This window comes from Myxocyprinus asiaticus, chromosome 35 (genome assembly GCF_019703515.2).
Source record: "Myxocyprinus asiaticus isolate MX2 ecotype Aquarium Trade chromosome 35, UBuf_Myxa_2, whole genome shotgun sequence".
NCBI lineage: Eukaryota > Metazoa > Chordata > Actinopteri > Cypriniformes > Catostomidae > Myxocyprinus > Myxocyprinus asiaticus.
Window position 1 is genome coordinate 7280001 of NC_059378.1, and position 27375 is coordinate 7307375.

The 27375-nt window shown below is 36.7% G+C and overlaps 3 protein-coding genes across 6 annotated transcripts in view; 2 read left to right on the top strand and 1 right to left on the bottom strand.

The window, feature by feature from the left end:
- Window positions 1-1457, top strand: part of utp3 (UTP3 small subunit processome component) — a 6513-nt gene extending 5056 nt beyond the window's left edge. The window contains exons 15-16 of the mRNA XM_051672860.1: window positions 1014-1121; window positions 1217-1457. Coding sequence (XP_051528820.1) covers window positions 1014-1121; window positions 1217-1306 — 198 coding nt within the window. The 3' untranslated portion in view covers window positions 1307-1457. The remainder of the gene's footprint in view (window positions 1-1013; window positions 1122-1216) is intronic.
- A 38-nt stretch (window positions 1458-1495) lies between these two features.
- On the bottom strand, window positions 1496-4799 carry LOC127426218 (phosphopantothenate--cysteine ligase-like). Of its 2 annotated transcripts, none has more exons than XM_051672885.1 (4): window positions 4665-4799; window positions 2916-3458; window positions 2712-2815; window positions 1496-2353 (listed from the first exon to the last, which is right to left on the bottom strand). In XM_051672885.1, exons 2-4 carry the CDS (start codon window positions 3454-3456, stop codon window positions 2033-2035), a joined length of 966 nt encoding a protein of 321 aa, XP_051528845.1. In that variant the 5' UTR covers window positions 3457-3458; window positions 4665-4799; the 3' UTR covers window positions 1496-2032. The 2 variants fall into 2 exon arrangements, with proteins under 2 accessions (XP_051528845.1, XP_051528844.1); XM_051672884.1 differs by having other exon boundaries at window positions 4409-4793.
- Window positions 4800-6150: 1351 nt separating this feature from the next.
- Window positions 6151-27375, top strand: part of LOC127426192 (forkhead box protein J3-like) — a 167989-nt gene continuing 146764 nt past the window's right edge. For all 3 annotated transcript variants that reach the window (XM_051672834.1, XM_051672836.1, XM_051672835.1), the window contains exon 1: window positions 6151-6399. The gene's annotated coding sequence lies outside the window, so the exon portion shown is untranslated. The remainder of the gene's footprint in view (window positions 6400-27375) is intronic.

The window sequence follows — 27375 nt, forward strand, 5'->3', positions numbered from 1 at the left end:
ACATGCAGCTGATAACACAAACATCTTTTCAAAGTGACTTTAGGAATGAACTAGTGGGTAAAGTTTCAAGACAAACTTTGATGTTGGCTTGACAACTCCTTGTCTAAATTTTACACTAGTTTTTAAAAGGTTAAAGTTTGATGGTTATACAGATATTACAATAAGACAATCAGCCAGCTAGATAGATGGAGAGCAACTTAAAGCAGATCAAAGGCCTTTTGTGTGTTTGTTTACATCTGAATTTTTGACATTTGAAGTCTGAATTAACGAGAATTCTGTTGGCCTGATTATGTGATTTTTTTCAGAATTCGATCGCCTGCTGTGCAAAAACTATAAGTGCAATTTGTTAGAAAAGGCATAGCACACTAAAGGCTAATTTATACTTGCTGGGCGAACAGGCTTCGCTTAGTTTGCCTATATATGATGACGAAATGCAGTGACGTTATTGTTCTGACAACGTGTTCATTTGGCGATATATCTCCTGTTCGTGTTCATCTCTGAAATTCTTGACCTAGGAGAACTTGGCTGGTCGAAGAGTATTGTTGTTTGGTTAAAACTAATTGTGGGTGTGGTTTCGAAGTAACTATTTTATTTACAATTGTGCGTTGACTGTCTTCCAGTGAAGTCACCCTCAACAACAAATTTTAAAACGATGTTGCACGTAGTATAAACGCCAGCTTCTTTAGCCTAGGGTGCTTTAGTTCGTCCAGGAGAAAAAAGTTTGGCTTCTTCCATAGTATAAATTAGGCTTAATTCAGAACAGTCTGAAGGTCTGTGCCAAGTTTGGTAGATGTAGCTTGAAAGCTCTTGGAGTTAGCTTTAGAAATTTTGGTCTCTGTTTAGGGATTTTGAAAAAAACCCTCAACCAAGTTTGTAGAAAAAGAGTATGTTAACTTTGTGAAGCCATAATAATTACCTGAACATCACAGTAATTTTCCTATGTACCACTAACATTTTAAACTTTATTAATTACAGACAGTGTTCTCATATTCATATGTCTGTTTTGCCAAAAGATGTCCAAGAACAAAGGGCTCACACCCAAGAGGAAGAAGATCGATCGGAATCCCAGGGTCAAACACAGAGAGAAGTTCAGACGTGCACAGATTCGTAGGAAGGGTCAGGTAAGTGTTAACAGATTAATTTGTATACACCAAGCTTGTACAAATGTGAGAGTTCATATTCAAAATAGATACTGAACTCAGAATATTTGTTTCAGGTTCGTGAGGTGCGGCACGAGGAGACAAGATATAGTGGCGAATGGTCTGGTATTCGTGCTGGAGTTAAGAGGAGTGTCAAACTCAAGTGATAAATCTCAACCCAGCTGGAATGTTATGATAAAATGTACTTCTGGTGTTCTACTGTTGGAAATGATTTACAACTGCTCAAAAAGTAAATGAATATGAAATAAACTTCTTACCAAATATAAACAGTCATTTTTTAAAATATTTTCTCCCCAAACGATTTTATATATAAACGGACAAGAAAACATTGAATATTGCTTTACTTTGTGTTTATTGGGAAAACAGTTTATACATACTACTCCCTTCACTTGCGTCATAACTAAAAGCATTGGGCCTTATTCATGAAACGCAAGCAGAACAAATTTCTGTGTATATCATTCATAAACCCATTCTTGCATAAACTGCTACATTGAACTGAATGCTATGATTTATGCAAGAATGTTTTTACAAACTATTTACTTACAGATTTGTTTTGCTCATGTTTCATGAATAAGGCCCACTGTGTGATTTGTTGCAGACCGACTCAACGTCTAATTAACATGAACTGATTTATGATATTAAGATGATCTAGAAGGCATGTTTATTATGATAGCTTAAACCTATCCAAGCATACATCCATATTTCACAGCGGAAAGCTTTCTGAACTTGTGGACTTGCATATCAGAGATGGCAACAGACTCTCACTGTCCAAATCTTAACCACAGCTGTTACAAACAACAACACAATCTGATCCTAGATCTGCCTGAAAAAACAACTTGAGCCCAAATGCTATGAAACCACAGCAAAGTTTTTCATACTTGAGACATAAATTGACTGTGTGCTTTGGTCAGATTGCTGACAATCCGTTCCTCAATCTCAACCTCATTCTGCACTTCCTCATCTGTGAGAACCAACTCATGTTGCGTGTCCTTGGTGACAACAACCACATAACCACGGCGCGTGTCCAGCACATTCGCAACTACTGCCTGGTGGTTGTAAATGTCTAAGGCACGACGTGCTCGCTCCAAAAGGATTGATGGGTCCGTTTCTAGCTTGAAAGAAATGACAAACGCTTGAGGTGCCCAGTCCTTCACCAATGGGTTTAGCATCTTGGGAACCATTTTCATACTTATCTGAAAAATATAAACAACCACAAGAACATCTGAATAATATAAACAATCAGATGCCATAAAGCCCTGCAGATTTGCGCACAATTGGAACACCTGTCATTCCCCTCATGTGTTCATATACAGTATATAATATTTTAGCGTATTAGTCATGCTAAGTGCTTAGTATTCTTAGTTCCATTTAGCACATTTTACCATATTTAAATCAGTTCTGCAGAATTGGCACAGAAAATTCGAGAAAAATAAAAATTGAGCGGATTCCCTTTTGACCTAATCATATGTTGGTAGGAGCCAGCTAAGTGTTACTACAGAACTAAATGTAGCCTAGCAGACAGAATGAATATTCATCTTTATTATACCACACCTGAAGTGGTCCATTAGACGATTGAATTTTGTGTTCTGGCATTTCAGACGCTGGGATGTAGAAATCAGAGACCGCAGCAGCCAAATAAAACATAGCCTTGGACCCTAGGAGGAAAAAAGAAAGGAATATAACTAGGATTCCTACTACAAATATAATATCAGCCTAAAGTAAGCGAGTATGCAAAAAGTGATGGACTTTGTTCACCTATGGAGCTTAATGCTTGTGCTGCAGCCTTGAGAAGATGGAGGTACTCTGATAAGGTGTTGAATTCCACTGGCAACAGTAATCCTGTTGCTTTAACCGCCTGATAGCTTTTTAGAACAGTTGCAATGTTTGGAAGTGCCTTCTGATCCACCAGAACCTGACCATTGTCCTTATCAGTCTCTAATCTTAGGCTGTCCAGTAAATTGACACCCGTGTACAGTCGAGAGTACGGATAGAGAGATCGATGCCTATGCAGAAAGATCACTGCATAGCCAGAGTAAAGAAAATACTCCGCAGAGGATGCCCCACGCCGACCACTGCTGAAGTTGTCCAGAAAACGTACTGTTCGGGATTCCAGAGGGACTTTGGTGCCTCCTGAGGTGATCAGAACTACTCTGCGACCGGCTGATCCATGACGTTCTGCAAACTCAACCATGAGTTTCTTGACGTCTTCCACATGAGAGGGGACCGCAAACTCATCTGACAGTCCTCCATCCACTACACTTGAGGCTGAGGGGTCCGAGTGGGCCACTGTACACATTTCTGAAAGAAAGGGATAGTTCACACAAAAATGAAAATTCTCTCATCATTTACTCACCCTCATGCCATCCCAGATGTGGGTGACTTTCTTCTACTGAACACAAACAAAGACGTCTACAGAAATATCTCAGCTCTGTAGGTTCAACTCTGAAGCTCCAAAAAGCACATAAAGGAAGCATAAAAGTAATCCATAAGACTCATGTGGTGAAATCGATATATTTAGAAGCAATATGATAGGTGTGGGTGAGAAACAGATCAATAGTTATGTCTTTAGGGAGGAGTAAGAAAACAAAGGGAGGGATAAACAAAGGAAAAGAATAAATAAATCATATTTGCACAACAGCCCAGTAGGTGGTAATATGCACAAAGAATGCAAATCTTCAAAAAACAGGAGAACTCTTGTGAACCTGCATAGGTTTATAGTGTGTATATATATATATAATGCTTATATATAGTATATATGCTGTCTTGGGTATATAAGAGTATTAAAAAAAAAGGACTTCAATATTGATCTGTTTCTGACCCACACCGATTATATCACTTCTGAAGATATAGATTTAACCACTGGAGTCATATGGATTACTTTCATGCTGCCTTTATATGCTGTTTTGCAGCTTCAAGATTCTGCCACCATTCACTTGCATTGAATGGACCTAAAGAGTTGAGATATTCCTCTAAAAATCTTTGTTTGTGTTCAGCAGAATAAAGAAAGTCATACACATCTGGGATGGCACGAGGGAAGAGTAACTACTGAGTATTTTAATTTTTAGGCTTACTATCCCTTTAAAATAAACCATGTTTTAATTGCTGCAGATTTCTAAGCGGAGTTTAGTACTGTGGTATGGAATGACAGTTTGGCAGCAATAAAACATGTACCCAACAAAATCACCTAGTCTAACACATCCAGCACCAACACAATTTGAAAACACAACAAACAGAAACAAATAACTCACTATAAAGTGAAGGTCAGTTGAAAACATCTTGAGCAACTGCTTGTGTTTTATGCTTTTAAGCAGAGTCAAGTGCAATGCCATAATTTCCATGACTTTATACCAAGAGTACAATAATAAAAATGAAAATTTAAGTAATGTCTAATTCTCATTTATTAACATGCGAATTAAACCAATCTGCTGCGTAAAAACAAAATTCTAGCTCTTATTATCGAGCAGGTATGCATAAATAAACATAACAAAAAAACGAGGTCTTTACCTGTTGACACTCGGTGATTAAACCACCTTAAATAAAACTAGGAAGAATATGATACACTGGCGAATGACCCTAATAAACTTGAACAGAAAGTGACAGCAAAGAAATACGACTTCCCACAAATTAGTACGATTTCGATTGCGTGTGGGCATGCGCAACGTAGCTGTTGTGATTGGCTACACCAGAGGGCAGTCATAGACATTTTAAAATTAAAGTTTAAAAAGCATTTTCAGTCGTGGAGATATACAATTCAGGAATGATTTTTATGGCGAATATCAACTTCAACTGGCATATTAGTCTACAAAAATAACATATGAAAACATAGATAGACTAAACGATGAAAAGTATAATAAGTACTACCACATCATACGATATGTTAATAAGCACTGTTATAATTATCCGTCTAACATATTAAAAGATACAATTCTAATGTAGGTTTAAGGAATTTGAGCTGCAAAATGTGAACTAAACAGTGTTAGGTAAGTTACTTAAAAATAGTAATCCACTACAAATGACTACTTATTTCTCTAAAATTATAATCAGATTATTTTAATAATTACTTCTTAGAAAAAGTAATCACATTACTAATTATTTTACTTTTAAATTACTTTCTAAAACACTTTTCCGCTCAACAAATTCAAAATAATGTCTATATTTCTTCATTGTTTATTGTTACACTCAAGTCATACATTCAGCACCTCACATTTCTCCTTCACTGGTAACAGGGCCATAATTCATGTATTCTACATAAATAATACATTAGAAATAAATATAACCCAATAATGTACTTAAAAGTAATTATATTTATTTAAAAAAATCAGTAACTGTAATCTGATTACAATAATTTAAAATGTAATGCATTACACAGCTTCTTTTTTTTACTAAAAAGTAATTAAATTACAGTAACAAATTTATTTGTAATTGGATTACACCAAAGTCTTTCTAGCTATACAGTCTCTGATTGCACCCAAACGCTGGAACTAAAAAAGTAAAACAAGTATTTAAACCTCCATGTTAGCAGGGGGCAGCATTGTCAAACAATACGAAATCACATGCATTTTATTGCAATGCACTGAAAGCCCCTAATTCATTAAGTATTTATGCATCATCATGATTGCCTGGTATTTTAAATGACATAATATAAAAATATTCAGGCAGTGCAATTGCAAGATATTATTATTATTTCACTGTGGACAGCAATTGATTTGTAGTATACCGTTTGAGGAACTCACAAACCACATTGGAAACCATAAACCAAACAATATAAAGGGAAAATTCAATAACCACTTATGTTTATGCTTATGATAATGGTGACTGTGACTGTCATTAACGACAATAGTATCGACAATTCTGGTGACAATATTCTTGTACACAACATTCCTGAAGGAACTACTTTCCGTGGTTATTTCGGATGCAAACCCTGTCGCAGCTTGGTACAGCCGTTCTTCGACTCATGCCCAAAAGTAGTTCCAGATTTTTGATCCGCGCATGCAACCACTCGGTGCCCGGATGTTGGCTATTCAGAGAGAAAGACGAACGAGCGCGAGAGAGACAGAGAGGCGAAGAGACGTCACGGACAAACCGGTAAAGGGATTGCGGGTCTCCAACCCTCGACAAACACGCAGAGCTGAGGCTTATTTCGAGAAGAGAAAGGGAGCTGTGATCGAATAAAGGAAGTGGAGGGGACGGCTGACTTTGACAGACCTGGACTGGCCTCCAGCAGCTGACACAAGCCCGGGTGAGTGAGTGCGAGCGAATGAGCGGGTGAACGATACGAGCTCGCGAAGTTGAAGTCAGGGCCCGCGAAAAATGGACGACTTTAACTGTTAGTTGTGTGGCGCTAAAGTTCTGAGGGAAAAGGGGAAGGACGGACGCTCAGGCCTTCAGTGGTATGCTGCTGCTGCTGCTGCTGCTGCTGCTGCTGCTGCTGCAGCTGCAGCTGCGTTCGGTCGGGGGCAGGTGGGGACACCGAGAGCTCGGCTGTCACAGGGAGAAGAAGTTTAGTTAGCAAGCCAGCTAGCCGCCTATACTCTTCTGCCAGACAGGTAGCGATAGTGAGCGGCTAATTAGCAGCCAGCTCTACTTTAGCTCGCCTGCTGTTTGTTCGGTTATCTGACAGGCTTCTGACGTGCCAACCTTGAAGTATTTGTGACTGAAACTTAAGCCGGGCGTACACGGTGCGAGTTGTGACACTCAGGAGGTCGTGAGCACTAGCACACGTTACGAGTCAGTTTATCTGATAATCGTACAGGTGCAGCCGTACACGACACGACTTTACGACCTGGCGAATTCCGGAGCAATAGCATGAATTTTCGCGCTATTTATCACTAGAAGACATAAAGCCAGAGGAGGACATTGCTTCCTTGTAGCTTGCGATTTAGAAATAAAAAAGAAGACTGGCAGGGGCTGCATTAGCTGAAAGCTCATCTGCAGATTTAACAAATACATAAATATGGATAATCGTCACAAATGCTGTCCAACATTTGACAGATTCAGATTTCGATGGGAGGCTGTGTGATTTGATGTCTGCATACATCAATCATAACGTCAATGTGTTGCTGCTGCCAGATACTGAATGATAATAAAGTGCACAAAATGTACAGGATTAAAAAGAAAGTGCGGAAAATTCTCGCATTTAAGCGCAAACATGACATGACGTTTAGTGCTTTATTTTAGTAGAGCATAGGCTACCTGAACTATAGACCTTTTTCAGTGAATGGGAGACCACAGCAAATAGCATTTTCACTTACTCATTTGCTCCATGAGCAAAAGAAAAAAATCCGCTATTACGTTTGAATGACTTTTTAGAAGAGGGAAAAAATAGAGAGGGGTGGATTAAGACAGTCAGATGGGAAGAGATGTTAAATTTACTGTCACTCTCTCAGCAGCTGTAATAGAAACCTCTTCGCAGCTGTGGTAATTCATTTTTTAAAACTAATTTCAGGGTAATATAACACAACGCATAATGTTATGAACTTACACTCAATATTTAAAAAAACAAATTATCATATAAAAAAAGTTTGCTAGATATACGCTGCTGAGTAAGGTGGAAACGCGTCATCACAGTCTGTGAAAAAGGTCTATTCAGCTTTAGGGCGTTTTCATACCTAGTTCATTTGAGCCCTCCCAAGTGCTCTCAGAGTGGTATAATGTGTATATGTGAACAACCCAAGTGGTCTCAGACCCCTAAAAGGACCCAAAAGCGTTTGTGGGTCCTTTTGTGGTTCGATTGATTTGTGCGATGTGAAAGCGAAGAGGTACCAGTCCGCTTTACATTTTACGACAGACAGTATACCTCGTGGCTGGCCATACATGGCTGCATTACATACTTCATATTCCAGTCACAATTTACTGTCCACATATGGGAATTTTAAGTGAATAGATATACCATGATGTGTTTTTGTATTATTTGAGCACCTAAAATGAACGGACTGGCCGCATTCAGAGCAGAGCAGCGCGTTAATATGAACCGCTTTAAAGTGCTCTGATGGGCGTACCATCTACGGAGGTTCACGCCAAACTCCCACGAAAAAACAAGCGAAGATTTTTATAGTTTCACTTTAATTTTATTTGCGCAATGGCAAATGTTCTTGGCTCATACACACAATGTAAATGACACGCAGGAGGAGCTTGCAGTGGCGGTTCTAGCTTGTGTGGCGCACTGTGTGAAACACAAACATGCTTGGAGAACACAACACGACTCGTCATACTTTTTGTTTTTTTTTGTTATTTTGGTGCCATTATGCACAGCAGAGTGAACGACAACTGTGTATATGTGCGCTTCATGGCATAACTCATCAGATGTCCAGGGGAAGGCGGCTTGCTGCTGCTGGCAAATGGCGTTTTTTGAGGAGACATCTGGTTGCAAGGAATTCATTTGCATCTTTGTTTATATAGCAAGCTTACTCAGGCTCGTGTCCAAGGTGGAGTTATCGCCACTGGCATCTCCTATTATACCCTATATTTATAACCTATAATAGTATTTATATATAGTATTTATAAAGAGTATAGATAGATCTAGATAAAAATCTATCACATATCCACTATCGTGTGCATATACAATTATAACAGATGCTATATCCCCCTAAATGAAGCCCTAGAACTGAAATGAATGCATGTATGATGAATAAAAATAGACCATGATGGAAATGTTAAAACTCTGTACGTCAGAGTAATAAAGATTGTTTTCTAGCACAACCCGTATGGCAAATGATTTGTGTGAAGAGCAGAGAACAGCATGGTATTTCTGTAGAATCCTTCCCAGTGATGTGGTCGTGAATAATATGGGAAAAACACAGTTTTAACATGACCATTTTCTCCAAATGTGTAAAAGTTTCATGAACACTCAGTTTTCATTGATAGCGTGAGTTTTAACACCTTCTCCTGATTGGTCAACTACAGGTAGATTGCTCATTCCTCTCACACGATGCGAGCTGCGACCACACGAGCACCAACGATTTCGATGCGATCTCTCCCGACTGGAAAAAATCGGTCACGAGCTCACACGACAGCCGAAAATCACACCGTGTACACCCGCCTTTAGTCAGTAAAGCGAGCTGGTTGGGAACTGTTCGGCCACGAACTGCCAAACGAGCAACTTTTGGTGCTGTCAACTAACAGTACTTGGAGGTGGAGGCAGTATCTATTCATATTTTGGAAACAGATGCGCGACAGCTGCATGTCATTGCAAATAAGAGTCCCGGCCAACCTATGATGCCTTTAAAATGCCATTAATATGCATGTAAAATCACTGTTTTTGTGAGATCAAACCGTGCTATACATAATGGCATTTTAAAGGCACTGAGTATATTATACTTTGGGAATATTGAGTATTTTTGAAGTGACACGATCAAGACCATAAGCTGTGTGAATTAGCACAGATAACAGGTTTTTACTTGGGTAATTCGACCGCAGGTGATAATACTCACTTTGTACAGTTCTGATCAGTAACATATACTCATATAGGGTGTGCTTTACGACCACATTGTATTTTGCAAGATTTCCAACACATAATATCTAGCTTAACTGTCTTTAAAACTAGACCCCCGTCTTGTCATCAGCTGCAGGAATGTTTCCCATTGTCTCGGGTATTTGGATTTTCCCCTTCAGCTAAGAACAGGCATTTACTGTCATGAAGGGCTCATTGTTATATTTGTTGTTTACGTTGTGGTCTCTCCTGCCACAATAATTTGGCATTAAGTTGTCAGTACTCAGTAGTACCTGAATTGCATTTCAGTGACAGCTTGTCTGCTCATACTTGCATGCCTAATGAAAACTGACCACTGCAACACAGATATTATTAGTTTTATTTTGATTTCCCCCTCCTCGTTCACTTAAAGTACGTAAAGACTTCTGCACCAGCCTGCCTAAAATATTGAATGATGGACATATGTGAACTACCCCAGGACATATTTTCCCCACCCAGTCAGTGTGGCAATACTGTAGTGTGAAAGATTCACGTTAGCACCAGACTTGTTTGTCTTTGGGTTGCCAGTTCACAGAATGCAGAAAATGATTGAACCATTAGATCCCTGTCAGAACATGCCTGCTGGTTCTTATGCTGAAAGTGTTCCCTTTAAGTATTCAAAATTGTTGTAACATTTTCTATTGAGCCCATATTTATAATACTTTGTAAAGGCATTATAAATGCATTATAATGCATTTGTAATGTTTCATAATACACCTTATAATATGTCATAACTTATCATAAATAATTTTAACAACAATTGTTACATTATAATACTTACCTATTTATAGTTATACCTTAGAATATAATGCATTCTAACATGACCAACATCAAATGTTATCTGCAGAAGTTATAATGTATTATAAATACACTATGAGATACACTTAACCTCCTGAGACCCGAGCGTGACTGCTGTGTGTATTTTCCATTTACCTTTTTGATTTGTAACTAGTAGCCCCTAAGAAACATGTAAAAAAAAAATAAAAAAAATAATTATATCCACATATGTGAAATTTGAAATAATACCAAGCGTTAGAAAGTCAGATCTTTCAAATCAAATTGTTTATGTTTCCAGGAGTGTTGGTTATTTGTGTTTTTGAGACGCTACAGACATTACATTAGAAATTAGCAGAAATAATTCTGATTCAAAGTAATGGCCAGCATCATCCAATCACTGCCAACCATGTTAAAATAAAATTATACATTATAAATTCTGAATCTATTACCATAGTCCCGTTTACTGATTATCATTGTCCCATGTCTGCCAAACATGTTGAGTGGTCCAAACATCATCTGCAGCCTGAAATTGAACTTTCGATTGAATGCATTTAGCTGCATAGAGAGCGATAGGATGGTCCCTTGCTCCCTATTTAGTGAATGACTTAACAGTGTGCTGTCTGTCTGCACTGGTCTCAGAACAGTTTGAAATGCACCATATATTTTCATCCTAACTCCATATACAGCCTCTGAAAGCAACATTTTCCAGCTTTTGAAAGAAACCATTTATTCTTCGTGTGATAATGCACAGTGAGTATTGGATATTTTAAATGAAAATGAGCATATAGTCCACATACGTGGTCATTGTGTTTAACAGCGTGCCGTTTCGCAAAATCGTGCTCAAAATAAAAAAAATGGCATATCGTATGAAACTAGAGACTATAATCTTTTGACTGGTTTCAATGTAAAAACATAATCAGGTTTCTTACCAGATGCAGTTTTGTTGGAGTTTCTCCCAAAGACAAACTCCGCTGTGATCGATGTCATGTTGTTTGGTCACATGACACCGTACGTTGAAAGTTTAACTCTTTACTGACAGCTCAGAGTCTGGGATCAGTTGGTTTAAATGAAATGAAATTATGCGATGCGTATAGTGAAGCCAGAATACAATGTCCACGCATGTGGACGCGGAGTCACACGAGGTTTAAGTGAGTGTCTTATAAACATAAGATATTTTTGAGTGGTTATAAGACATTACAAGTCAAGCTTGTATGATGCTTATTATATATTTTTATGGCATATGTCTTGTGTTCCACTTAAATTACACCCTGTTGGGCAAAATTAGGCTATATGGAAAATGCCTTCAAATTTCCATTCTTAATGTCCTTTGTATTGTGTGCATTTTTATGTAACTTCCATTAAATAAGCTTTACATGTATTGAATGTTACAAGTTTATGTTTGTTTTTTATTACCTTCCCTTAGGTCTTCTGATAATGTTAGTAAAGTTTTCTTTCCACCAAAACAGTCAAAATTTAGTAATAAATTATAATTTTCCACCCTGTCTCCTGTCCTCTCCCTGAAATGCTTGGTTTTGGCCTAAGCTCCTCCTTCAAGCTCCAACGTAAACACCTACTGTTATGATTGACTGATGATCGTGCAGCCATATTTATAATTAAATCGGAAGATAATGAACAAGCTTCATGACATAGTACAACTAATTTCAGGCTTACACATAACAGAAAAACATTTAGGATGGTGTCCTGTATAAGTCCCCTTTGGTGTATGAATCTCCTATGACAGACAGGCCCATGTCTCTCCTCTTCACATGTCTGACTGTGTGCCTGTGGGCAGGGCCAAGGGTGCAACATTGTAAAAATGGGCATAGATGTCTTGCTGTAGAGGCAGTCTTTTCTTGACGTATTGGTCCTCGTGACGTCACAAAATCCACACATTCCAAACTAACCGTTTTTGCAGCTTGGTTTAAATAATTGCTCTTTTTCTATTAAGGAGGACGTTTTAAGTTCTGAAATTTACAGTATGTTTTATAGTAGAATGACCTCATATATGTAAAAAGATCAAGGAAAAGTTGATTCCTCATGTCATGACCCTTTTAAAATTGCAGGTTGATTTTGTTATAATGCATTATACTCTTTAAGATATAACAATAAATAGGTTAGTATTATAATGTAATATCACTGTAGTTACAAATATTTGTAAGAAGTTATATCATATTGTAAGGTGTATTATGAGACCTTTTGACTGCTTTACTGTATAATGCATTATAATTAATATATAAAAATGGATGCATTATAAAAATGGGCGCATTATAAAAATGGGCTTAATAGAATTTATTGCTTTTTTAAAAAAATGTTAAATAGTAGCCTATTTTAGTTGTAGCATTTGCTTACTCGGATGACATTTGTACAATCTACTTTTTGCGCCTTACAAAACAAAGAAGCAGATTGAACGTAACCATGAAATAAGTGTTTGTTACTTTGGTTGTGAAGCCTACTATAAAAAAGGTATCGCCCTTATCTTTTATCTTTAACATGATGTTGTATGTTGTTCATTAGTACGTTGCTAAATGGGTTAGAATGGAAGCTGTTAAAGAACACAAGCATGGCATCTGTTGTAGTGTACCATAACTGTTCCCATGCCAGGATCTGACGAGGCCTCTGCTGCAGTATTGCATACAGACTCATCTCCTTCATGCCCCTAGGTCTCGGTGGGCATCCTGCCGCTAAGTCTAAACTCACCTGAAAACTGCTGGCTTTATGCATTCCACCTAATTTATCATCACTAAACGATGCCATAGGCTACACACCAAACGGGGCATTCTATGGCGCTTTAGATCTTTGGAGGCTACGTTATAAATTTTTTAGATGAAGGAGCTATACTGTGTTCTGTGTAATGAGCTGACTTTACTGTTACACAGTTTACAGTGTTTTCTGAGGCATTAATATTTTTTTCTCCTCTGCTGAATTGATTGATGAGATTTTGTCCCACATTTAGAAAGTTAAGTCTTTATCCAGCTGTGCTTCTCAGTGTTTTGGACAAACATCTGTTCTCTTATATCTGTGTTATGTGAAAGCAGTGTATCATTTTCTCTTTTTGTGTGTACTGCAGATCCAACAAGTGTTTTGCCCTTATGTTTTGTTAGCTTTCAATGACCAGACATATTTTAGTTTTTAAAGTTGAAACGCAGTGTAATGGCACCGAATTATTAGCAAGATGTGTGTAGATTTAGCAAACTGACATGGACAAAGAAGAGACATCCCCTCACCTTTTGCATACCAATTGCTCATTTGGAATGCAGCGGTGGCCCTTTGCCCAGCTCTGTCTCACTGAGAGGCTTTTAATTTTTTCCCCCTTGTTGAAGCGATTATTCAAATGGCTGTCCGTGAGATGGAATTATCAGACCCCTGTTGGTAAATGGGGTGCAGGCAAGCTAAATGCATGGCATGCTCAGCTCAGACACACCCATCAGGTAACTATTCAAGCTATGCTGGTCATAATACAATATAGGACTGGTTACAAATATATCAAATGTTCCAGATGCAATGTGATTTTCATTTGAACAATCATAATACTGATTCTTAAATTCCAGATTCTTTTACTATTTGTGCAACCCTCTACAATGCGAGTAAATATGGTGCTAAATGTTGTGCTATGCAACTTAAAATGTCTGTGATTAGCCACTGGCTGGTAAATGTTCAGATTTCACTCACTAGTGATTGAGTAGTAAAGTGGAGAAGTAGTTCAGCAGCAAGATCCTTTCACTGCGTGTTAAGAGTAAAAGTTTGGTTTGACCTGTTCCGTGTAATGTGTCCAAAGATGAGATCGACGCAATCCATTTGTCATTGAATAATGTCTCTTTTAAAACTGTTTTTGTTCTTTACAATCACTTGTGAATCAAAAGAACAGATGTTTTTAAAAAAAAAATTTTTTTATTCAAATTACGCATAGCATGAATGTGGTAAAGAAGCCATTTGACTCTTTAGGGTTGCTCCGATACCAACATTTTGGCTTCGGTATGATACCAGCCCTGGTACCTTGGTATTGATTTTAAATCAATACTTCGGCAACAAAGAATTAGCCTCAGACTACTGATGAGATCACACAGAAAAGGACTTGATTTAACGAACTGCATAAAGTCTTATAGTTGCAAATTCTGCATTTACCATTTTATTTTTTTTGGATTCCATGTTTTTTCAATATTTTAATTAAATGTTATCATAAAAACAGTGTTTAATCAAATAAAATACTGTAATTAATTTTCAACAAAAATACATCCATGTTAACGATTTTTTAAACTTCAGTGTTAGGTGAACAAGCATTTTGTTTGGCCGATCACATCCGTGATAAGAGCTGCAAAAGCATAGGTGGACGCGTGTGTTTCTCTGAAGGCCGACAGGCAACAAGTTCTAATTGTGCTTCCAAACCAGGGTAAGGTATCCTTACTGCTGCAGTGTATGGTACAAAACTGATTTGTTAACTGTATTTGTTATCTTTATATACTCCACAGAATTCGTTAATATAGAACATGACTTTAACATGTTGTAAAATGGCCACAATGTTTGGCTATTAGTAATGCACAAACTTGCTTTATTATGTCTGTTTGAATATCTGTTATGTTCTTTAATGTCAGTTGTTGATCCAAAAAAAATCAATCACATATAGCACAGAAACAGCAAAGAAACAGTGCAGCGCCTCTCTCGTCTATGGCTTTTCATTTCTAAAACTGTCCCTTTTACTTACATCCTTTCCTTTGCATCCTGTCAGCTCCCTCTTTGGATACGATAAAAAGATGCAAGGAAACGAAACGAGGACGGAGGAATCCAAGTGAAATTTATTAGTAAAATGAAATGCCCCATTTATATAAGCATCATTTCAGAGCATCGCATTCCTCTGAGATGTTGTTCAAATTTCATTTATTGATATATTAAGAATAAATCCTAATAATTCAAGATGCACTCTGGAAGTATATGACAATTACAATTTGTTAAAACAGCGGTGAAACATGGATCAGGATTTATGCATGTGGCAGATGCTTCAACACAAAAGATTTCCACATCGAATCCACCTGTGCATCCTCTCTTAAGCCTCCTCATAAAGGTTCCTCTGTCCTCGTTTCAATAGTTTTTCATATAAACGTGCTAGATTAATGATTTTTTGCAGCGTTTTGCTGTGTTTTTAGACGTTGTTAAAGAACTTTAACCGTTAAAAACGTGTCTCGAGACACCTGTGTTCTGCCTTATTTATTGCATGCTTTTTTTAGCGCAAGAACGCATTTAGTCTGAACCAGGGTCAAAATTAACAAGGGCTCAGGGCAAAAATGGCACTGAAGGTGACAAAGGACCCCAAAATTACAAATGTGGGGGGGAAACAAAATGCACCACTTAGGATTTCTATTTTTTATTTGCAACATTGGATAATGTATATTTATTAGGGCTGTCGATTTAACGCGTTAATTCAGTGCGAATAATTATATAAAAAATAAAGTAATCATGTCCTCGGACCGTGATAAGGAATAGTCCTTCCATCTGAGCAATTCAAGCTTGAAGTACCAGCACATTTCTCCAGGGGCAGTAAGCCAAACTTCAGCTGTTTGGGCAACGTGCTTATTCAGAGAACAAACCACACTCGCCGACAGCAGACAGAACAAGATGAGAACACGTTCTTGTGTTCATACACTTGATGGAGCACAAATACGAACTTAGGGATCTCAAGACATGTTTTTCTAAGTTTCAAACTATGTTTAACTTGACATAACAACGGTATGTTTATGACGCGACACAAACGAGACACTCCAAAAGCGTCTGAAGCAGGTATGCATTGATGCGTCCTTAGAAAAGCCCTCATAATAAATATATCTCAGACTGATTGACGAATTCAATTGCAAAATGGATTGTGTGAAATGTAGACCAATTATAAGCAGATGACATAAGTTCGATAATGTGGAAATAAACATATATTGCATACTAAAGCCACTTTTTGAATTGTCTTTTTGGTAAGACTTTACAATAAGGTTCTATTCATTAATATTAGTTAATGCATTAGGTATCATGAACCGTTAATAATATATTGTTTACAGCATTTATTAATCTTAGTTGATATTAGTTAATAAAAATACAATTGATGATTGTAAGTTCATGTTAGTTCATAATGCATTTACTAATGTTAACAAACAACTTTTGATTTGAGAAGTGTATTAGTATATGTTTAAACTAACATTAAGATTAATAAAAGCTGTAAAATTATTGCGCATTGTTAGTTCATGTTAACTAATGTTATTAAATAATGTTAACAAATGGAACCTTATTGTAAAGTGTTACTGTCTTTTTTTAATGCTTTTTTTGTGTGTCACAATGATGTAATGCTTTTTAATTATCTATATTATTATTTTTTATAATATATATTTTATTTATAATGATTTAAATATAACTATTTATAAGTATTTAATCATTTTTTGAATTATTGCTATTTGAGGGGCTTTCTAAGCAAATATTTATATATGCGATCAATTGCGATTAATTAATCGGCATACCATGTAATTAATTCGATTAAAGAATTATATCGATTGACAGCCCTAATATTCATTTCTATTCTAGACCTAATATATACGTATCGCATGAAATTAGTTGATGTCCATTTAAATTTATAGGTAAATGCTTATTTTATTATTTGGGTTGAACATTTAAAGGAATTGATTAATTTGAAGTATTTTAAATAACGCAATGACATCATATTGTTATATTTTGTACTGTTATAAAATATGCCCTAACAATGCCCTTATAATTGTAAACAAAATGCGCTTAAAAACAACTCCAGGGGGCAAATGTTGCCCTTTAATAGAAAAGTTCATTTCCGACACTAGTCTAAGTAGCCTCTTTTAAAAATGCTTTAGCCAGGAGTTACATAAATGCTATACATACTCAAGAAAATAATAATAATAATAAAAATGCTTATCTCGAAGTAACCAGAATTGAATGCTTTGGTGTTGTTTTGCCCCCAAAAAAGTCTCTACAATAAGGGTACACTTAACTCTTATTGTGTGTGTGTGTGTGTGTGTGTGTGTGTGTGTGTGTGTGTGTGTGAAGAATGACAGAGAGCAGAGCAAGTTGTGTGTGGACTGAGGTGAGTAACCGTGCCACCACGAGGACCTACTAAGTAGTGGGAATTGGGCATTCCAAATTGGGAGAAAAGGGGATAAAAAAAAAAAATCACACTTGGCCATCAAAAATGTCACATCCTGTAAAATTTTGTTAATAGCACCACACTGTAGTATGGTACCAAAATTAGCAACAAGATGATATCGTACTGTTTTTACTTTTTTGGTACCGCAACGTTTTGTAGGTACCAGTATACTGCGCAACCCTATCACTACATGTTAGTTCTTGTTAGGCATAGAAATGAGTGTGGCAGTGTTAAAACAATGAGCCATTTTTAGTTAAATGCAGAATTATTTAGGCTACATTCTGCTTACCATTAAATTAACCTTGGAGTCTTATCACTGCACCACCTCGTGCACAACTTGTCTTTTAAATGCTTTGTAATGTCCATTTCAAACTGTTGCATTGATGCCTTGCATGCCGAAGCTTATGTTATCCCTCAATCCAATATGAAGTTGCTTTGCTGTGCTATAGTGGTTAGAGTCGGTAAGCTCAGTCTTCATTAGCAAAGCTGTTCATCACTAGAATGCAGATGAGCAATGACCCCGTTCATCTCTGATTCCAATTTGAATCTTTTTTGCAGTCGTATTGTGTGAGCCCACTTTTTCATGTTACAGAAGCCTTTTTATGTAAAAGATCACAGGGGGATAATTGTACTTAAGTGAACCTCATTTAGAACTGACCAGAGCAATTTAGAGTAACTCTAGTTCTAGGAACTTTTAAGCCACCAGATGCTGGTATTGCAACTTCAAGGCTATGATTAGATTTAAAATAGATTGAGATTGTGAATGGCAGTTCATGGCACCTTTAATGTCGATGAAAATTTTATTTTGGTGATTATTATAAATTAGCTATTCACAAGGTGTTATAAGGTGATCCGAAGCCAACTGAGTTTCTTCAGGCGAGTCCCCTTGGGCTTTTGGGAACTGTTTTATTATTAATGTTATTCAGGAGCCAAATTTCAAGTTTTGCTCAGCTGGGTGCTTTAATCTATTTTTGCTGTAAATTAATGAATTTTTAAAGAGCCCCTCTCTAGATATGGGTGGATATGGGAATGCTGCACTGGTTCAGAGTTTTTCAAACAACCCCCTACCCCTGGGAAGAAGAGCACAGATCTACCGAAGCACTACACTTTCATTTTTTATTAATGCTGAAATACACTGCCAGAGCTCTACCAGTCTCCTCATCTGCAGAGAACTTTGTCAGATGTTGGTCTGTACTGTGCTGTTGGAACTCCAGATTTGTGGTGCAGTAGACAGATTATGTGTCATGCACTTCAATTACCTGGCTGGAGACCTGTTCAAATCATCTAGCCCTCCAGATCAAGTTTTTCATTGCTTTAAACTTGGCCTTGGCTGCAAGTAATTCCTTTTTGGCAGGTTGCATCTGTTTAACTCTTTAAGCTCAGATGGGCTTGCAAAAAAAATTAAAATAAAAATATAAAATACTACTATCTTGACCAATACAAAATAGGTATCATTTGAAAGCTTAGAAGCTCTACTTTCCAATGCATGTAGGCATTATGACCAAATTTGCAGACAAATCAGAAGTGTTCTGTTTTGACAATTTATTTAAAGAATTTGCACTGTGCATAATATTGTAATCGGTATAAACATCAAACTGAAATGTGTCACAAATAGCCATGTGTCGTTAGAAAGCTCTGATAGAGTAGAATAAAACAAGCCTATTTTTTACCCACAGACAGAAATATACCCGAGTAATAGCCAAGTATATGTCTTTGACATACATGTTACATGTAAACAGGTGTTGCTTATTTGCCGCTTTTTCGCTTATAACTTCACGAAAAAATAAGGGACATAAAATATCACATAACATTACTTAAAGGAGGTGATTATCTTTAAAACGAGCCCACACACAACATATTCAGATGCATCAATCATTAGATAATCCACTCGATGCACAGTGTGTACACAGCACATAATGTGCTATCTGGCTAAAAACCTGTTAGCTTTACTCGATCTGATAACTTTATCGGAAATGGTGTAGTATGTTGTCCAGTATGATAGAACGCTAAACCAATTGTATTATGATTCAGATTGCTGCAACCAGAGGTGGAAGTCATCCAAATATGGGCAGAGAAAATCGTTCACTCTGATTACAAATGGGCACCACTAGATGGCACCAAGTATATGACACAGACTCAATGATGACTCAAATGACACAGAATGGAACTGAATGAGATCTCGTTACTCATGCCTGCATGCTTTGGAGAGAGAGCATACCTTTAGTCATTGTTGTATTTGCATGTGTAATAAGTTCTTATGTACAATTATTATGTTTATTGTGTTTGGAGACATTTTTGGACATAAGGATAAATTATTTTTGTAATGCTATAACTTTTGATTGCATTGTCATATCAACACAAAATTGATACGTACAGGTGACATGATTGGGAACAAAACAAAAGCAGTTTTTGATCATGTCAAATCAGAGAAAACAAAAATAAAATGTAAATATTCTTTGTGATTTTTCAGCAGTTTCTTAGGCAGTTTCTCAGAATTGATCATAATCTAATCATTAAATCATAATTTTTATTTTTTTTGTTTTTGTTTTTTTTGTTCCTGGGTAGTAAGTGTTATTTCCTAATTGCTTATGCCTCAAAAGTATAGAAAATGGCTATTATTCCCCACAAACTTTGCTTTTGTGACCAGGACAATGATATTTTGAAATTTACCTATTTCCAATGAGAAAACGGGTGAATTTGTGTCTTTTCGTTCACATAAAGTTAGAAAAAAACAACATATAAATCCAAATTAACATGTATTTATACTAAAGTAATATTCAAAGCCGTACTGGTCCATAATGGTAATAAGTACCCATCTCTTCCCCTGGCTCACTCGGTGCACCTTAAAGAGGATTACAACAGCATCAAGACCTTGCTGGACACCTTGAAGTATTAGTACGGCTGGGAGGTCATAGGAGACTTCAAAATGGTGGCATTCCTGATGGGTCTCCAATGCGATTTTACCAAGTTTCCCTGCTGTCTTTGCCTTTGGGACAGCAGGGACACCAAGGCGCACTACCACAGGCGGGACTGGCCACAGCGGACCGAGTTCATTGTGGGGAGGAACAATGTCAAGTGGGAGCCACTGGTGGACCCCCGGAAGATGCTGATGCCACCACTGCACATCAAATTTGGCCTTATGAAACAATTTGTCAGAGCTCTAGATAAGGAGTCGGCAGCCTTCAAGTACCTTCAAGACTTCTTCCCTAAGCTGTCTGAGGCAAAGGTCAAAGCCAGTGTCTTCGTCGGACCACAGATAAAGAAGGATTTTGGATTCATATGTTGTTTTTTTCTGATTTTATGTGAACGAAAACACACAAATTCGCCCGTTTTGGAAATAGGTACATTTCAAAATATCACTGTCCTGGTCACAAAAGCAAAGTTTGTGGGGAATAATAGCCATTTTCTATACTTTTGAGGCATAAGCAATTAGGAAATAACACACTGCCCAGGAACAACAATTGTGTTACATAGTGTAATTATTAAATATATATATATATATATATTTTTTTTTTCTTTTACAGTGATACCAAACACTTCACCCTCTTTTTTTTTTTTTTTGTCGAGTTATTAGCCTTCAATTTTGGGTATGCCACTGAAACAGGAAATCTTTATAAACCCCTTCAGAGCTTAAAGGGTTAACTAATGTCCTTCCCAACCGAATTCAGACAATCTACTGTAGCATTTTGTGGTTTCAGCATGTTGCATGCACTCACTCTTATTAACTATGCTGTACTAATTATTTGACTACACATGCCCTCAGTTTACCACTGGCACTCTGAGAAACGTGGGGATACACATTGGTTATGTTCATTCCTTTCAATGTGACTGCACAAGAATTTCTTGCTACATTGCCTATTTGTCCTTGACAATAGGTTTGTCTGCAAGGGTGTGTCACAGTGGAATTGGAGGACTTTGTGTCATGTTTCAATGTCTTAAAAGAGTAGGCTATAGCTTTTTCCAGCATGACAAAAACAGTATCTCTCACTTTGTGCCCTCTGAAGGTAATGTAGAATCTCAAGTTCAGTAGAGACTTGTTAGCTGTGAGCAGGGAAAGGATTTTGCTTAGCTTACAAAGCTTAAGTAATCATAATCAGGCTCTGCTAATGCCATTTAATAACCATTTAATTACTTAAGCTTACTGCATGCTTAGCTGTAGTTACAAATGCGCTTCCTAATAACTTGCTAAAGATGGACAATTATACACGCTCTGTGCTCTGAAAGCGATTTCTTTCCAGTTTCCACTATGTTTTAGGCCATTTCTCTTGTGTGAGTCACAAACATAAAATATAACACAGAACACCCAAAGTACATAACTGGTATTAAAAATAAGAAGCAACATAACTATTCCCATAAAATATAATGAAATGTGATGGGTCATGCAGGAAATTCTGGGAATGCCCGATTTATTGTTTTTACCATAATTTTAACAATAATTTACCGTAAAAAGTTAATTTACTCTCTTGTTTAATATAATTTTTTTCTGTTAATTATATGGTAAAATTATATTTTTTACATCTAAAAAACAATTTCTGACACAATTTTTATCGTAAAATTACATGTATTTTTACCATATATTTTAAGGTAACTATCCGTTAACCCATTCATGTTTTTTTACTGTAGCATTTTTACAGTCTTTTACTGTTAAAATTACAGACATTTTTTGTGGTTTAGCCCTAGCTGTGGTTGAGGAATGTTTGAGTTAGTTAGTGTTATGCGTTCACAGCTCTCGTTGAAGATTGCTCAAGTTTTAGAAATGATGCATCATAAAAATGTTTCTGGTTGCAGTTAATGTTTTGAATGAATGTTTTCTTAATGTGCACAGCGTGCAGATTGTTCAAGGCTTTGATTTAATATAAGGCTGTATACAAATACTAATTTAATGACATAGGGATCGGGCAATATAGGCTATCACATTTCAAAATATCGTGAATCAGTATACTGTATATGGCAAACCATATCGAGGCAAAAGTCAATATTTAGAAATTTGCAACATTGTTTTTTGTCCATGTGGTCAGAAATTAAATGACCCTTCAAACATTAAAATCTTTCTATGGCTTTTTTTTCCTACACTGTTTATAAGGTTCGCACAAGGTCCTTGAAGTCCTTAAAGTGCTTCAATTTAGCTTTTAGAAATTTAAGTACTGGATTACCTGGAAAATCGCCTTTTTGTTGAAAAGTGCTTGAAATTAAAACTGAAAATTTATTGTGTGTAATGTGTGTCCATCAAAGATGAGATCCACATACTCCACTTTCATTGAATAATGTGTCGTTTTAATATGCTTTTTGCTTTTTTGTTGGATATGGTAAAGAAACTGTGCAGTGACTATCGTTAATGAACGCTGAACCGAAACACTAGTTCAATGTTTCTCAAACTTTTTTTGATGTTATTTGCTTAATTTGCTCAATGCAACTTTATGCATTGCATAATTTTAAAGTTTTGTTAATAAATTCAGCAGGCATGAATGTGAGACCAAACCTTGTGTTTCTTGAATTCAAGCAGATGGAGGGCTATATCTGGGGCCTATAAAATGAAAATGCAAAGACAGAAACTAATGATAAAAGCGATCTTGTTAATATAATTTACATTTGCCTTTTTGAACATTTTAATTTATTCATTCATTATTTTTATAGTTTTAACAGTGGTATTTGTAACAAGACCATAGTAAACACATGGAAGCATGGATCTTCACTACCATGGTTAGATGTAACATTATTTCTATAAAACAAACTATGGCATTTTTGTAATTATAAACAGTAGACCTACTCTAAACACATAAATACAAAATATAAATATAAGTTGTAACAAAAATTAATTATATTCTATGACAAATTTAATAGTGCTGAAGTAGTGATATGATAATATTTATTATCAATCTGTTTCTGCCTAAAGTACAGTTAGTGTTACTATAGTAAATTCAAGGGTGGTGATGTAGAATTCTATGCCGTATTCAAATGGTTTCCGCTTCTTGCACTTTGCTTCTCACTGATTCTTGCAAAGCTGCGAGTTTAAGAGCTTGAGCTTTAAGAGCTTTGCGCCTGCGCTGCTCGGTCCATTGAGCCGTATCCATCTACAGACCCATACAGGTGCATTAGCCGAGGTTGTGCCTTAGCCCGTGTATTTGACGCTGCTAAACAAGATACTTCAGATGCGTCACTAGACTTCAATGCGGTACAAATACGTACCAACCCGTATAATTGAGAACCAACTGATATATTCTAAGTCTAGATAAACATTTTAATGCAAAGAGGAACTTGACGATAGATTTGATTATTATGACTGATAAACACCCCCCATTTGTAACCTAATGCCCCCTCTTTACCTAGTTTGCTCTCATCGCCCCCAGGCATTCTTTGAACGCCCCTGTTGAGAACCTCTGCACTAGATGTTTGTTGAACTGCTGCCATTCTTAAAGAGACAGTACCATTTTAGCACTTGTTATACCAATGAATGTAAACTCAGTATAAGAACATGTAAACTGTACACATTATTTTAAACAGTGACAGCTCATATTATTTTACATGCAATTTCATGACATAATATTAATTGGTCAAATTTTTAGTAGGCTAAAATGTGGTTATAAAAATGATGACAAACGCATATTTCCTCGCAAAAAAATATATACCTGAGCAAGGCTAGGGATAGAAACAAGTTCAGGTGTCCCTTGCTTGCTATAGAAGAGTTTTGATTGCAACCCGTTGTATTTTTCAGGACGTGTTCTGTTCAGTTATATTGCTTGTCCTGCACCAGCCTGAATGTAGCCAACTATTTTTGAGGGCTCATTTATTTGTGATCTTTTCTTCTAGAGAAAGGTATATGAGAAACTGTGATAAGTGGGCAAGGCAAACGCTTTCTCCTGTGACACATTTCACAAAAGTTCTTTCAACCTTTTGACTCCACTAATAATTTCGCTATGACTAAACCGATCTTAACATTCCTCACAAAAGAAATTATTCTGTCGTTGTTAAGAATGTCCTTGAATGTTGCCAAAGAAGCGCTCAGTGGAATTGGGGGAGCTGAGCTTTAAGATGACGCAACTGACACCAAAAGAGATGGCTCCCTCCTCTATGAAGCCCCTCTCTCATCCTGAAGTCACACACTGCTGCATTGAACTAGCTTCTCTCACTTAACAAACAGTTCTGTGGAGAATGCCTCATGTTACTCCAATGAGTCATATTTCCTTTGGACTCAGAGCTGCTCCCTTTGCAGAGCTTGAATAAACTCAGTGGGGGAGGGGCATATTCATCACTTTTGCCTCCATAGGTTTTGGAGAATTGGTCAGTTCCATTGGCCTTGTGTTGGGGTTTCAGTGATGGGACATGAGCCACACTGATCAGTGGGTTTTTAGAATGCCAGATCCCTTGGTGGCTGACACCACTGACATCGGGTTGGGCCGGCTGAGTCATCATCTCTTAAATAGGCAGGCTGGAATCCTAGCCCTTGCAGTGACCCCTCTAGCAGCTGCAATTGGACCAGGAGAGTCTGAGAGCACTTGGAAACTGCACCTGGTGTCTAATGGCAATTTTTTGTTTAAATAATAATAATAATAATAATGCAGGCTTGATAGAGAGTAGTTAAAGTGTTAGTTCACCCAAAAATAAAAATTCTCTCATTTAGGGTTAGAGTCTCATTTACTCACCCTCATGCCATCCCAGATGTGCTTGAATTTCATTCTTTTGCAGAACACAAATTAAGATTTTTAGAAGAATATCTCAGCTCTGTCGGTCCATACAATGCAAGTGAATGGTGATCAGGCCTTTGAAGCTCCAAAAAGCAGATACAGTCAGCATAAACATAATCCATTAGACTCCAGCGGTGTAATCAATGTCTGCTGAAGCAATCCAGTTGGTTTTGTGTTAAAAACAGACCAAAATATAACTCCTTTTTCACTATAAATCTTGACATCAGCAGTCACCTTGGCGATTATTATTTCAAGCTTGATTACGCTTCCTCTAGCGCCATCTAGCGCTCTGTGCATGCGCCAAGCACGAGGAAGTGTAATCGAACTTGAAGTTATGATCGTACCTAGAGACTGCAGTGGCAAGAAAAAGTGAAAAAGGCATTTAACAATTTGTTTAGGATGATTTTACTGATGATATAGAATTAAATGCTTTTTTTTAATTGGCCATTACGTTTCCTTAAAGGAATATTGCTGTTTCTATACAAGTTAATCTCAGTTGATAGCATATTGGCATAATATTGATTACCAAAAAAAAATATTTTTGGACCTACTTTTGCTATAAAAAAGCAAAAATTGGGGTAACAGTGAGGCACTTACATTATGTATTAAAATTGCTTACTAATATTTTCTGTTTTATCCAGTTTTATAACTTCTTTGCCATAACGACTCAATGCCGTAAACTCCAAAACTACCTTAAAAATGATGATTTAAACAAATTTACGGCTCAAATGATTCAAAAGTTTTAACAGAATAAGTAATGCAAGTGCTTTTTATAAAATTATAAGCATCACATTTCTGACTTTAAACCCACCAAAAATTGGCCCCATTCACTTACAATGCAAGTACCAAACTGTAACCTTGATTTTTATTTATATTTTAAGGATTAGGAGGGACAAGTCAAAATACTTTTTGGGGTTATCAACATTTTCCCACATTCTGTTGATTTTATCTTAACTTTAATTCAGCTTAACTTGAATTCAATTCAGTATTTTTTTTAAGACCACGTCTTTAGACTAGTTTCGCAATCCCACCTTGTCTCATGACTCATGAGTATGAAATCTTTGAAAATGTTTTTTTTTTTTTTTCATTTTAATTACATCTCTGAACTTCAGTAGCAGAAGAAAACAGAAAACATGACTGGATTATTTTTAACTTGATTTTTAGTGCAATAATATTTTTTCTACTTGGCAACAATGGTTGTTTTGTTTCTCTTCAAAAGTAAATATAGAGATACAGAGGATCACCAAAAGACTGTAAAATATCAAGATATTTTTCACTGTATTGCTCGGCCCTAATGTGTCTCATGCTTAAACAGTCTAGAAGTGGCTCCATGTTAGAAATCTAGTTTTTCATGCGCCATGTGCTGTAAGAAACCCATAAGTATTTAATGTTTTTGCAAGGGCAGTGTGCTGATTTGTGAACTGACTTTAAAACTGCTAAAACATGACCCCTTTGCCAAAGAGCTTCAGTCAAAAATGTTCTTGCCTTCGCTATACCTGCACTATTTGGTTTCTTGCCAGAATTGGTGAGTCACTGGAGACCGAATGACCTACTTTTAATGTCTTTAAGGAGTGCCAGAAAGAGTTTTCCTTTTTTATTTTCCAGAGAATAGAGTAGATAAATAAGGGTCTTAAACCCATTTTCGATTCAGGCCCATGCTTGAAAGCTATGTCAATATGTGCATCACCTCAAAGAAATCTTACCGATAAAGGAAAGTAAAAACAAACACATTTGTAACTGTTGTCTGAATCTGCACCATCCAATAGTCTGCTTTTTAACAGATTCCTTTTTTCACACTGGAAGTTGATTTTTAATCTTAAGCATACAGGGTTTTCAAAAACATGGTTTGGTCTGACTGCTCAATAACTTCTTGCTCATGAAAGGAAATCAAAGGCTACGAAGGGAACACTGTTTTTGGGGATTTCCTAAGACCATCATTCTCTGTTTAACTGGATGGTGGAGCTTGCATTGCACAGTGAGACTTTGGGTAAAAGCAATTACATTGGTAATGTGCAATAAATCATAATGTAAATATACAGTTTGCTAAAATATCTCTGCTCTTATTTAAGCTTGACATAACACTCCCCTTTCAAAATTGCAATTTGAAACACTAATTGCTGTTCCTCAGGATTTTTTATCTTGGTCTGAATC

Excerpts from the sequence above, each read along its gene's own strand:
- LOC127426218 (XM_051672885.1), bottom strand. The coding sequence starts at position 3,456 with ATGTGTACAGTGGCCCACTCGGACCCCTCAGCCTCAAGTGTAGTGGAT. Across the intron at positions 2,816-2,915 it reads ACAAGCATTAAGCTCCATAG|GGTCCAAGGCTATGTTTTAT; the intron begins GTGAACAAAGTC and ends TTTTCCTCCTAG. Across the intron at positions 2,354-2,711 it reads CGTCTAATGGACCACTTCAG|ATAAGTATGAAAATGGTTCC; the intron begins GTGTGGTATAAT and ends TATATTTTTCAG.